Here is a 13,358-nt window from a genome sequence, read left to right on the forward strand (position 1 = left end):
TGATTACTCCAAAATCCCAGTTTAAAAGTGCTACAATTAATTGGGTTTCACCCCCATCCCTTGACGCTCCCCTCACTGTTATGGCTGCTGATAGCAGTATACAGCCTCCTCACAGCCATTGGAACGCACCAGACAGCTGGCCTCTTGTTGTGGGGACTTCCCCGAGCTGTGCCTCCCGCTCTAGGAGGTCGGAGCAGGTGGCAGCAGATGTGTTTCTTTATATTTTCGTCAGTGGAAACATTGAAATACAGTTATTAAGTATTCTTGAACAACCACATTAAACAGGCAGTCACTTAATGTTTTCAGGTGCAGTTAGTGCTCCCTTTTCAAGTCCATTCGCCGTACTGTAAATGATGCTGAATAAAATATGGTAGGCTGCAGCACAGAATAGCAAAATTGGTTTGATCAAAAATATTGTTTCTAAGGAACAAGTTTGAAAACTGTGGTGCTACATGTCAGTTGTTGCACAAATCAAGCAAAATATAAATCCCAAAGGTGCACAACAAAACTCACAATTTTAATGACACGGTGGAAAAAGCATATACCTGTAACTTCAAAGACTGGGATTAACATTAACTTCTTTGATCTCTGATGGAAAATTGGTTCATTGCACCAGAAAGAATATGATACACACAAATAATACCATAAATAAAATATACTGAAGTCAAAGATAATACATGTTCTTTGTGATTTTTCTGTAGCGTCACCGATTCACACACTGAAAAGGGCTGGGGAAAAGCACATGTCACAAGAAACCTTTTTTGTGGTTGTCAGAACTGGATTTTTTGTTGTTTGTTTCAAATATTGTATGTACTTGCCAATTCTGTTTGAGGAACTTCCATTTGGTCATGAAAGGCTTTCACTTCAGCAGCTTGCAATGAATTACGAATGGTTGCTTTCACAATAATTGCATGGCAAATCAAGTGCAATAGAAGATGTAACACATACACACCTACACATATGCTGCCACACACAGAGAAACACACAAACAGGCACACACTCTCTCTCTGTGTCTCTCTCTCTCCCTCTCCCTCTTGCAGAGCCTCAGTCATGTAATATTAGCTTGTGCTCGTCCAGACTGTGGTGGTGTAGTAGGGCTGAGGCCGGCCCTCAGCGGGACAATGGGCTCCAGATGTGGAGCAGGATGAGGTCAGCTCCCTCCGCCCCTCCCTGGCTGGGGGCGCAGAATCTCCCGTTGCAGAGATCAGGGACAGGACACGATGACAACACACACGCATATGCAGGCATACACACCCTCACACACAACACTCTTGGCTCTGCAGCCTCAGCCAACCTCTGCATAAAGTATTCTTGGAACTCTCGCCGTTCCTCCGCACTCTCAGAACCTGCATTCCTCCATTTCCCTTTTCAAGCGGGGCCAAGCTGCTCGTTTCGTTTTAACAAAGCATACAACCAAGCCTATAACACTCGCTGATTTTTGTCTGCCTTGTGGTTGCCATGTTCAAAGAGCTATTGTGTTGGGGGCCTCCTCCATAAGCTGCTTTCATGAGTAACCTCCACAATCAGCAGTAAGTTGATTAGAAACAATAGCAGCCGGGTGATATTATGCTGGATCCAGTCTGGAATGTTGGGCTAAACTTCCCAAAGCTGCCACGGAGCGTGCCACCCGGTCCCTCACAGGAGCACTGCAGCCACAGCACATGAGAGGCACCTGGGGATTATAACCTCACTGCACACACACACACACACACACACACACATAGAACCTTGGGCAGGAGTCCTCAGAAGAGTAACTTGTTACAGTTTCAGAGGATGAGATGAAACAATAAGGCAGTATTGTGATCATCGATTAAACCCAATTTGCTTTCCTTGGAGTATTTGACTCCTGCTGCCTCCTCGTTTAGTCAGGCTTTGTAGAATAAAGCATGAAACAAAAACCCGTTGGCCTGCTATGTTGCTTTCTCTGCCTCTTTGTCTTATCCATCTTTGTGTCTGTCACTGACACACACACACACACAGAGGAAGTTCAATACCTCCACAATGAACTGACTACAAATTTGAAGTTAGTTGGGAGGACACCATAGAAAGTGATTGAGTAGAGTTGGCACGGGCTTTTTGGTTCATGGCAAGTCGGTGTGTTTCTATGCGGCTCTCCTTCCCAAAAGCAACAGTTCACTGATGTCATTACATCAACATGTTTGAAGGGAGTTGAAGGCACTGAGCTTGCCAAAGATCCAGGCTGAGCTAGCCTGAGTCACGGCTAACTCAAAACATGTTCTGTGTTCACAGCATTCCAAAAAATTGAATTAAATTGTTCTGAAAATAACCCTGTGGCTTTTGGATTTTTATTATTTAGGAGTAGTTGTTTCTTATCCTGCAGGTTGGTGGCTTTGCCTTTGGGCCTTCTGTTATTGAACAAATTTGTTAACAATCAGTATGCAAGCTAATTAGGATTAGCTGACATGATAAGTATAGTTAACATTTTCTTTTATTTTCTTTTATTCTTAATAGTACCTGACTGAGCTAGCATGGAGGAGACTGGTGTCTTTCTGCTTCAGTTTTGGGTAAATGACAGAATACAAGAACTGATGGCTAAGTACAGCCTTATGACATTACAAATGCCCAGCTTTATGTTTTGTTATAATGAAAGTGTCAAGTCATTTAATCCATTTCCCGAAGAAGGAACTTTCGCTGGGAAAGTGCTGGGAAAGTTTAGACATTAGGTCAGAGATGGGTAAGGTTTAGAGGAAGGATTTAGTGTGGTTAAGGGTTAGGGTTAGGATTTGGGATGGACTTCCAGGTCTTGCTGGGGGGAAAAAAAAAAAAAAAAACATAATTCCCCAAAGACGGCTGCCAGTTGGCCCATTAGCAACTGTGGAATCCTTTATACAAAGCCGATTCTACACAATTTCATTTCTACGGACGAAACACAAAGCACTCCCTGCATCTGTGACTGCTTGTCACCAGCTTGATATGGGAAGACAGGTTGTTTAGGGCCGTGGGGAATGAAGGGTGGAGGAGGAGGAGGAGGAGGAAGGTTGCAGCTGTTGCAGGGCGTACTTTAGTCTTGGGTCTGGTGAGGTGCAACTGCAATCACAGCAAACCCCTGAGAGAAAAAGCCCCGGTGCCTTGACAGAACGATAGAACGATAGAACTATAGATAGATAGATAGATAGATGGACAGACACCATGCCACAACCCTCTCCCTAGATCGCTTTTTATCTCTCCCTTGTCTTCCAGCCTTTCCTGATATCCCCCTCACCTCTTAACCTCCTGGGTCTATGAGCTAAGAACCGCTCCAATCCCCGGGATTTAGTATGAAAGACAGAAACAAAGTGCTTTGTCTGCGCCGCCTTCCTTTTTTCCCCCTTCTGTCTTCTGTTTAGCAAATGTCGCTGTGCTGAGAATCCTCCCCTGTCTGTGGCTGTATCGACCCTGCCTCTCCCTCAGAGGAACAGACAGCCAACTCCTGCTAGGGCCCTTCCCTATTTTCACAGGGCTTGGGTTTTTATTACAATTGTTTTTAAAGATTTTTCCCTCTGCCCAGGGTTGCAGATATTGCCAAAAGCAAGAAAACAGACACGAAGGAGAGAGAGTAGAGAGAGAGAGAGAAGTTATTTTTCTGAAGGACATTTGCAGAGGCAGCTTTTAACACCCTCACACCCCTCCTCCCTTCTTCCCTTTGCCTTCCCTTCTCGCCATCTCTGCTTTACCTCCTTAAACACACTCCTCCAGTCCCACTCTTTAAATATTGAGAATCGTTGCAAATTCCTCCAGCCTCTACCTTTGATGCTGCCGGCCTCCAGACAGTTCAGCGCTAGAAATGCAGCTGAAGGTGCTAAAATACACAGTGCAGCAACAATCCCCACACGCAGGGCCTCCTCCGTCTCCCTGCAGGCCGGCAGAAAACAGATTTTAGCCTCTCTCGCTCGTGGGCTGCACCACCTGGGCTCGCCATGCTCTGCGTCTCAAGGCCAGGCCATCCCTCTGGGCTGGCTCTGACCCCTCATTTCCACTCATTTCCTGTGGGGGCTCTCCATGGGCCTGGCTCTTAACCTATAGGGGGCCTCAGCACACACACGCACACACACACATGCGCACCCACACACATGCTCAGTCACGTATATACACACACAGCATGCATACATACTGTGCATACCATGGAGATGAAACACACTGCAATGGCGTCCACAGTAAATCCTGTCATTTCATTCTTCACTTCTCTGCGCTTGGCAGTCAGTCAGCTCGCCCAAAAACACACATCTCCGTGTTTATTGTTTTCTTCATTCCTCATCTGTGGGCTCTTGTTTTGCCGTTACAGGGTCTTGCTTTTCTCTTTTATTACTCACATGCCTGCATTCATAAGCTATTTATGCTTTTGCTAACTAGTAGGGTGCAGAGGTCTGTGTTGTGGCCAGCAGGAATAGTACACAGTCTGAACTCAGACATAGAATACATTTTTTTTTTCTGTAAAGCTGCGTTCCTGAGTGTGTGTGGTTATTTTATTTTTGTTTTTATTTTTTTTTCCTGAGAGGAAAAGAATAAATGAGAGCTAAACAAGGCCAAGGCTGTTGAACTTGCGCCGGGTGTTCTCTAACCGATACACTCTTTACAGTCGTCAAAGCGGAGCCATAGAAGTCGCTCTCACAGAATAGAAGAGTGAATCCTGTGCAGAGAACAGTGCAGCAGACCAGGATCATGGAAGTGTTAGTGCTTAATAGCCCACTTTATGAGACGGGCTCCCTTTGTGTTTTAATGAGGACGCCACAGAAGAGAGAGAGAGAGAGAGGGAGAGAGAGGGAGAGAAGAGAAGAGAGTGTGTCAGTGTGTGTCAGAGCAGATGAGAGATAGGAAAAGACTGAGAAAGAATAAAGGACAAAGTGTTAGAGAGAAAGAAGTGGGTGAGAGGAGATTTTATGTCCCCTCTCTCCAGGTTTAATTAGGAGTGAGAAAGAGGGCTGAGGGGTCTCCCTTGAACTCCTGCTGTTAACTTTCATTTCACAGGTAGAAAACAAGATATACTATAAACCTCTTCTCTTCTCTTCTCTTCTCTTCTCTTCTCTTCTCTTCTCTTCTCTTCTCTTCTCTTCTCTTCTCTTCAATGCGTGTATGTGTTCAAATGTTCACACATGTAACAATGCCTTGATTTCATCGATCAGTGTTTGTGTTCTTCTCTGCTTAATTTTATACCTTAACCCTTGTGAAATAAATCCATGACTTTCCTCCAGCAAACAGAGCTTTGTTTGCAAAAATCAACAAGATGTGTCTCTGTGTGTGTATGTGTGTGTGTGTGTGTGTGTGTGTGTGTGTGTGCATGTGTGCTTCATTCCTCTATATTTACCTTCCTCTGAAAAGTGTTTTGAGCCCTCAGTGCAGTAGCACGAGATTGGCAGCTTGCTGTGTGCTGATAAAGTTACGATCTGTGTGTGCGTGTGTGTGTGTGTGTGTGTGTGTGTGTGTGTGTGTGTGTGTGTGTGTGTGTGAGTGAGTGTGTCTGCTGGTCAGAGGAAGGAGGGAGTGGAGGCTGGATACCTCAGGAATGTTTTTTCGATAACAAGTTCCCTCAGCGCACTAGAGCTCAGTTGTACAATTCTGTGTATTTTACTGCTGTGTGTGTGTGTGTGTGTGTGTGTGTGTTGTGTGTTTCTGGGGGTGTAAATGTGTGTGCTGGGGGAAGGGGAATCTGCAGCTCTCTAGCTAGATTCTGATTGGCCACATGTGTATTATGCTCGTTGTGTCCATTTGCCATTTGGTCGGGATACATAAACACCTGCATAAATACAAAAATTTGCACATGAACACATGCACACACACACACACACACACAGACGCACACACACACACACACACACACACACACACAGAAAATAGCCTGGTATAGCCTGGTTCCTGTTCATTATGGACAGTTTGATGGTGTTGAATTTTGTTGTCTCTCTGCCTCAGGACACAATGACTAGACAATGCTCTGCCTCAGTCCCTCAGGCGAAATAGGAGTGAAGGGTTTAGATATTTTATTTGGTGTAAATCTTCTAAACGTGTGTGTGTGCGCGCGTGTGCGTGCAAGTGCGTGTGCACAACACAAACGTACACACCTCTGGAGCAGGACTCCAGGTCACTGCCCATGCCTTGTGTGCATCACCAGTGTTGTGTAACTGCAGTGCAGTCACTAACTCCTGTGTCCTTTACGCTGCTCTCCTCTCCACAGGCCGGCTCATTAAACTTTCAGTTGAGCAGCTAAAACTCTGTTGTGCTATTGAGTCGAAACTGGCGACAGAATAAGATGAGTAAATTAAATTCAGTCTGGCTATTTGGTTCGAAATCACTTGGAAGGATGACATTTGCCTGTTTGGACTGTAGCAGAGCGGGGCGGCATGGTCATGGGCGGCGTGTGAGCGCTGGCAGAACAACTGCACCAAGCTCACACTCCCCTGTAATTAGGGATTTCACAATACTGTGGTAGTTGATAGCAACACCAGTGAAATTCCATGGAGTTCAATACCTATGTGTGTGTGTGTTTGTGTGTGTGTGTGCTTTGAATTTAATCACTCTCATTGTAATTTACAGTCCTGTAAGCATGACTGCAGCTTAAAGTGTTTCTCTACTTAAACATAAAGACATACAGTCTACATTAGAATAATAATAATAATAATAATAATAATAATAATAAAAACTATAGAGTTACAGAGTGATGCAACAATACTTCTTGTACTGAAAACACTGGTTTTGGTATCATTTTCAAAATTTTGGTTTTGACTTTGTATAGATGTATCAGTTCTCGTGGCATCCTTTGCTAGTCATACAAACTAAACTAGAACAGTTGTTCTTTGTTGTTTCTCATTCTGTCTTTCTCCGTCACCTTGGCCCTAGGCAACTCTGGAGATGGTATCGACTACAGCCAGCAGAAGAGAGAGAACATCGGGGACCTGATCCAGGAGACCCTGGAGGTGTTGGAGTGCTATGGAGGACCAGACGCCTTCATCAACATCAAATACATGGTGCCCACCTATGAGTCCTGCTTCCTCAAATGAGAGTGTCCAGCAGCCCAGCAGAGCACAGACTCAACACCTTAACCTCTCCATTAGTCTCTCTTTATCAGCCTCCCCACCTCTAGCTGAAACCTTTTTCTTATCCTTGTCTTCTCCACTTTATCCTGGCCTTACCCTGACCTCAACTTCACTTCACTTTTTTTTCCTGAACTCATCTTTTACCCCCGTTAAAGATTTACCCCTTCTTCCTTTATCCTGTTCTGTTCCAGTTTATTCAGCTCAAGCCTTGTCTTATTATCTCCATACCCCTCTGCTCTTCAATACGACCTTTCTGACCCCTATTAAATTCTTACCAGCAAGTCATTAATTATTTTGCGTCTGTTTTTTGGGAAACACTATTTTCATAGCTTGTACACTGCTTTAATATCAATGCAGTCTTCACAGAATAAACTCACCTCATTAAAATACACTTCACCTGTTCAAGCGCTAGCATCCCTATTTTTCTTGGTATTTTATGTATTTATTTATTACCTCTAAGGTTCCTTCAGCCAGCCCATGAGAGTAGCATGTTACATCACAACTCTCATTTCAAAACAAGACATCCATCTTATGAAAAAACTGACACTCAGTGACACTCATATAAAATGGCTGAAAGCACAACATTTTAATAAATAATGATGCTTTTTAAAGGATCCTGGTTAACTTAAGTATTTTTGGTTGAATACTGATTAAACATTATTGCAGATTGATTGATTGAATGAATGAAGATTCACTAAATGGCTGCTGAAAGTAATTTTTTTTTTTTCAATAACTAATAATTTCCCTCTAATTTCTGTCATGTTATTGTACTATGTTATGTGCTATGTTAGCTATGTTAGTATTAAGTCTTTAAGTGAAATGGTGATGATGTAATGTAAGAGGCAGACAAAAAAATGTTGATTTTAATGATGCAACCCAGCCTTTCCTGTGTCACTCCAGTCCTGTCGTATGTCTGCACTACTATTGCACCACTGTGACACTGTGCTGTGCTGTGTTGTATTGCGTTGTACCACTGTACCCATTCTGTCACTAACACAGCTGGAGATGGAGCCTGTCTGAGCATGCAGGGAAAGACCCATAGGAATGGAGGCCGACAGCGCTCCTCTAAACACAAACACACACGCATGCACGCGTACACACGCCCCACACACACACACACACACACTTGATAACATCGTTTCAACCTCATACCTCACCGTGAACTTTGGGAATACTTGGTATGTGTGCCCGCGTATGTGTGTTCATGTGTGTGTATGTGTGCGCAGGCATACACATGCATGCTTTGCTTATCAAGAACATCCTGTAACTTGGGGAAGCATCTTTATGCCGCTTTGTTTCCCTTCGCCGTGTGGAGAGAAGGTCTCTCTATGCTCTCCCTCTCTTTCCTCACTGCTGCGTTCTTTATTGCAGCTGACAGTTGCATAGGAGTTAATTAGATTCTTACTCAGAGCTTAAAGGACCATACCAGTGATTCTGCATGATTAGCGTAATATCTACCAAAAAGCAAAAAACCAAGCAGACATATTGTAGAACTACGATATTATTTTCCCTACATTATATAAAGCAAGTTTTCCATTCATTCCACTATGATATGAAAATTAACTTTCCCTAAATTTCTCTAAGTTTTCTTCACACCAGCCATAATAATATTGTCCACATTAGCTTTCATAAAAGTAGCATTATTATTGTGTTTTAATGACTTGAAATTGGGTGGAGTGAAACAGACCCTCAGCTGAAAATAGTTTCTGGGGAGACATTTGCTTTACACAGCGAATTATTAGTTTCATGGTTTACGAATGGCAAAAATAGTGTCAGCCATACAAGCTAAACATTATAAGGTGTGCGTTTCAGCTAGAAATTTGTATTTAAAAATGTAGGGATTTTGATTATGTATTGTGAAATTGTTAGTATCCCTGCATGATTTGTAAAATGGGTTGATTGTAGTAAACAGGTCAAAGATTTAAAATCACTGGTATGGTCCATTTGGGTAGAAATGATAACTTCTCGCCACACAAAATGGTAGTATTAGCCACCCCTCTACACACACACACACATACACACACACACACGCCCATGTATACAACCTTGCAACCCACAGGGGAAATGTGGTGTAATTGATTTTTGACACTCACAAGGACACTCGCACTGTCTCTTATTGTAAGTCATGTCTCCAGCAAAAGCAACTTTACAAGCCTGCGGAGGAATCTATTCTCAACCAGAAGACAGGTTCATAATGCTCATATTTCAACCTCAGCACATCTTGAATAGAATGTTACTGAATTGGTGTTTCGCACTGCTGAACCCAACCGGGCTGTTCTCTGTGTGTCGCTTGAAGTGTGCTGGGAAAGACAAACAGGAATGGAGAGGAGCACCCCGTCTTTAACAAAATAACCCATATCTCATCTTAATAAGACTTAACAAGAAAAATGTAGCAAGGGTACAGGTGCATGCTCTGCTTGAAAAAAAAAGAGGGGGTGTGGGTACAATTTCACCTCTGCTCTCACTTGATGAGTGGATCGAACTTGCATAGCCTGCGGTTCTGTTGAAGTGTATCAGTGACGCCCTGCTGTCCCGCTTCACCTGTCCAATTTTACCGAGCCACAGGCTAACAGCTGGCTAGCAATGGAAGGGGGGATTAGGGGTAGGAAAGAAGGCTCGAAAATAAGAACTAAATAAACCAGTCCACATTTTTCAGAGTGCTTTAAAAATCCTTCATTGTAGAGTGGAGCACATTTTCAGCTCATCATATAGCCTTTTCTTTTAGCCTAAAGCCCGTTCACATGCCTGCATGCAATATCATACAACCGCTAATAGAGAGAAATGGCTTTGAGCTCACTCCACTTCTCCACACTTAAAGGGCTGGGTACTCCAATTGCTTTGGCTCAATTAGGTCACATCACAGGCACTAATGGGCATTAAATGCTTAACGGTGTCCCTTTCGACCTCTTCGGGAACCCACCAAAGCTCATTAACAAAGGTGGGAGTCTGTGAAGGAACATTGGCAAATATGGTCTAGAGCTGATCAAGAGCTGCGCAAGAATGTGTACACACACACACACACACACACACACACATGCACAATAATAGCAATGTCTACATCCAAACAACAATACCAAGCTATAATTGCTCATGCAAGTAATAGAGTGAACTGTGAAATGAGCAGGAATGGAGACAGCCAATGAGGTTATTTGGCCTATCAAAGGCATCAACGCTTGACTGGTCCAGACCTACTGACAGGGAAGACTAAGCATGACATGAGTTGAATCTCTCTCATATTTGCCTCTGTTCCTGCACATGAAAAATGCTTTTAAAACAATTTTACTTCAAAGCAGAAATTCTACTGATAACTCATAATATTCTAACCTTTTTTTTTTCTTAGTCATAATGAGCAATTGATCATTTTGTCACCAGGGGTGCCCTAACAAACACAAGGAAATAAATGGCCTCCCATTCAGTTTATTTCCTCCAGCCATGGAGCACAGGTTATAACATCATGCTCTACTTCCCTACAGCAGATAGCATCTGTCACAGATAAAGCCACATTATTTTTTTTCAGTTCACAGGATTTCAGAGAGTTTGTTTGATTCCCTGCCTATTGTGAAAGATATGCCTGACGGTGTGTGTAGACAATAGTATTGATGTAACATGTTATTCAACCATTTTGCAACATCTCTATAGTTATCCATCCCCTCCAAGATCCTCTCTCTTCAGCCCAGATGTATACTGAAGAGATTAAGGAGATTTGGGCTTTGCTAAAAATGCCTCAGCTCCAAATTCAAGGTATGGAACTTGCTGATCCTATTTGCGCCATGTTTCACCAGAGGTTTTTCCCTCCTTCCTGGGGAAGTTTGATGGGAAAAAGTGTTTTGTATCTTGTGTGTGTGCATTGTGTGTGTGTTCTCTAATCTGTACACATAATACACTCAACACTAAATGGATTTCAGAAAAAAAAAAATGTAACGCAAGGCCAGTTTGCATAATTTCCAAAGCTTTCTAAAGTGGTGCATTCAAGTTCATTCGTACTGTTTCAACCCCTGCATTATCCAGTGAATGTCAGGCATCCTTGGGCACCTGCCTTCGCCCGCTAAGGGTGAAATAACTTTCTCTAATCCACAACCTGGCCTAAATCTCACCCTCCATTGCAATTGGACTCCCTGGGGTCACCCTGAACGATGTGGGGCCTATAGGTGCTCAGCTTGGGGGTTATTATTAGCCTAGCCAGCTCAGCCCCCACAGCAGCTGCTGCTGCTCTGCAACCGGCAATAAACTCCCCCTGACAAACATATATATGCAATTTCACTGATGGAAACAGAGTAATGCACTGACACAAGCAAATGTATGCACATAATTCATCTAAAAACACAGACTGACACAGCAGCACACCCAGATAGGTGTATACATGTGTGTTTGGCCAGCGCTCCACTAGCTCCTTGAGTAGACTGAGCCAGCGTCTCAGAATGAAAGGTGACTTTCTCAAAGCTGGCTCCATGGAGCTCAAGTTTGTCCTTGTACATCTCCGTCTCGGCACATTACAGTGGTGGCAGGCCAACAAAGGCTTTTGTATTGCAGTGAGCTGTGCAACAAAAGCTACACAAACACACCGATAGCATTCTGTTGACGGAGGGGAAAAAGGAGATTGAGAAAAGTAGAGAAAAGACTTAAGACAGAGGAAGGAGGAAAAAAAGACAATTATGGCAGGGTAAGGCAGCGTGAAAAAGTGTGTGTATGTGTGTGCGCTTGAGAGAGAGTACATATTGAATAGAGAGGGAGGGAGAGAGAGGCATGTTGCAGCCAGGCTTGGAGACAGACCGACGTTCCATGATGAATCCAGAGTACAGCAAAAGAGAAATGGAGGGATGGGGTGTGAGTGTGGTCGCATCAAGATGGATGGATGGAGGGAAGGGGGCTGTTGTGTCACCTGGCGGAGAGAGCTGTCTGGTTCTGGCCAGCCCAGAGATTTAGGAGCAGTCAGCTGCAGAGAGAGGGAATGAGAGACCAAAAAGACAAGGTGGGGGACCATAGACTCTGCCACTTGTTTATCTCTTTTTCCCCTCACTCGTGAAAAACAGAGGAGAATTGAGGCGACAACTGGCACTTAACGACATCACCACGCTCCCTTATCTGAACAAACAAGCTGAATACGAATGGCCCAGTTTGTGTATGTCTTACTGTGTTGAAAATCAAATAATTCACCCATGTGGGTCACACTTAATATGATCAAAGTTGCATTATGTGTTGCATGTTGTAATGTAACCCAGTGTACAGTGGAGGAGCTATTAAGTATTCTGGAAACCTCGTCTCAGCGAGCAATTCTTTATCTCTCCTCTGCTTTGTTATAATTTCCTTCCCCCTCTCCTCTTGTCCTCTCCCGTGCTCCTCTCTTCTCTCCTATTCCAATCCTATAGTCTCAAAAGGCAGATTGTTAGGAGCAGCAATGAGACAGGGGATTGTGCTCTGCAACAGAAATAAATGTCCCCCTGGGAATGATTCGTCTTGTTCAAGTCTGCCTGGCAGAGGCCACACTCATCCCAGGAGCTACTGAGCATGTGCAAAACAGGACAGCACAATGGAGATTTATCTATCTGCCTCTCCATACGCCAGGTGTCTGCTTCACAGGCTTAATTCAAGAGTGGGGGAATAATGTAAACACTTTGAAAGGGGAGCTCATATTCTGTTTTCCTTGCACAGTGCCCTGTAAAGCACCTCTTAAATATTAATAAAGTCAGACGCTGCTACAACCCCACATGTCCTGGTTTCCTTTCACCTGCGTGTTTAGGTTTGTGGAGCTTTCTCTTATCTGCAGCTGGCAGCGCGCGCGTGTTTGTGATTGCCGGCGCGCGAGTGTGTGCGTGGCTCTGTGCGTGCGCGTGTGTTCAGATCTCAGAGGGGACCACACCACAGGATCAATCCTTCTCAGAAAAGATGTGATCAATGAGGATTCTTTCTCTCTCGGTCCCCCTCTCGCTCTCTCTCTCTCCCCATGCACTCTTCTTCCTCCTCTTCCTCTCTTGCAAGCCTTATCACTCACAAACACTCATTTCATTTTCTGCTACCATCAGACAGACACACATAAACAGGCGGGCGAGTAAACAAATACGCACGCGTCTTCAGTAGGGCCAGGAATGGATCTACACTGTTAACAATCGCCTGCACAGATGCAGCATTGGCTGGACCTCTTTAAGCTGTATTGACACTAGTGTGTTCCCCACAAGGGACTGAAAGAGGGAGGTGGAGCGGGTGAAACTTGTTTTTACTGTTTGTCCTCAGCCTGTCAAAGTGACCCATAATGTAGAATGTTCAAGTGTGTGTGAGAGAGAGAGTGATTTCGCCCTTTTGATTGATGATTGGCAGGTTCAAGGCGGGGGTTGGAGG

General features: G+C 44.0%; 1 protein-coding gene across 1 annotated transcript in view; it reads left to right on the top strand.

Annotated features, from left to right (window-relative positions):
- The window catches only part of pacrg (PARK2 co-regulated), a 144,034-nt gene extending 137,045 nt beyond the window's left edge, over positions 1–6,989 (top strand). Inside the window, exon 8 of the mRNA XM_030044893.1 lies at positions 6,829–6,989. Within this exon, the coding sequence (XP_029900753.1) occupies positions 6,829–6,989 (161 nt within the window). The remainder of the gene's footprint in view (positions 1–6,828) is intronic.
- The last annotated feature ends 6,369 nt before the right edge of the window (positions 6,990–13,358 follow it).

This window comes from Myripristis murdjan, chromosome 22 (assembly GCF_902150065.1).
Source record: "Myripristis murdjan chromosome 22, fMyrMur1.1, whole genome shotgun sequence".
In the NCBI taxonomy this organism is placed as follows: domain Eukaryota; kingdom Metazoa; phylum Chordata; class Actinopteri; order Holocentriformes; family Holocentridae; genus Myripristis; species Myripristis murdjan.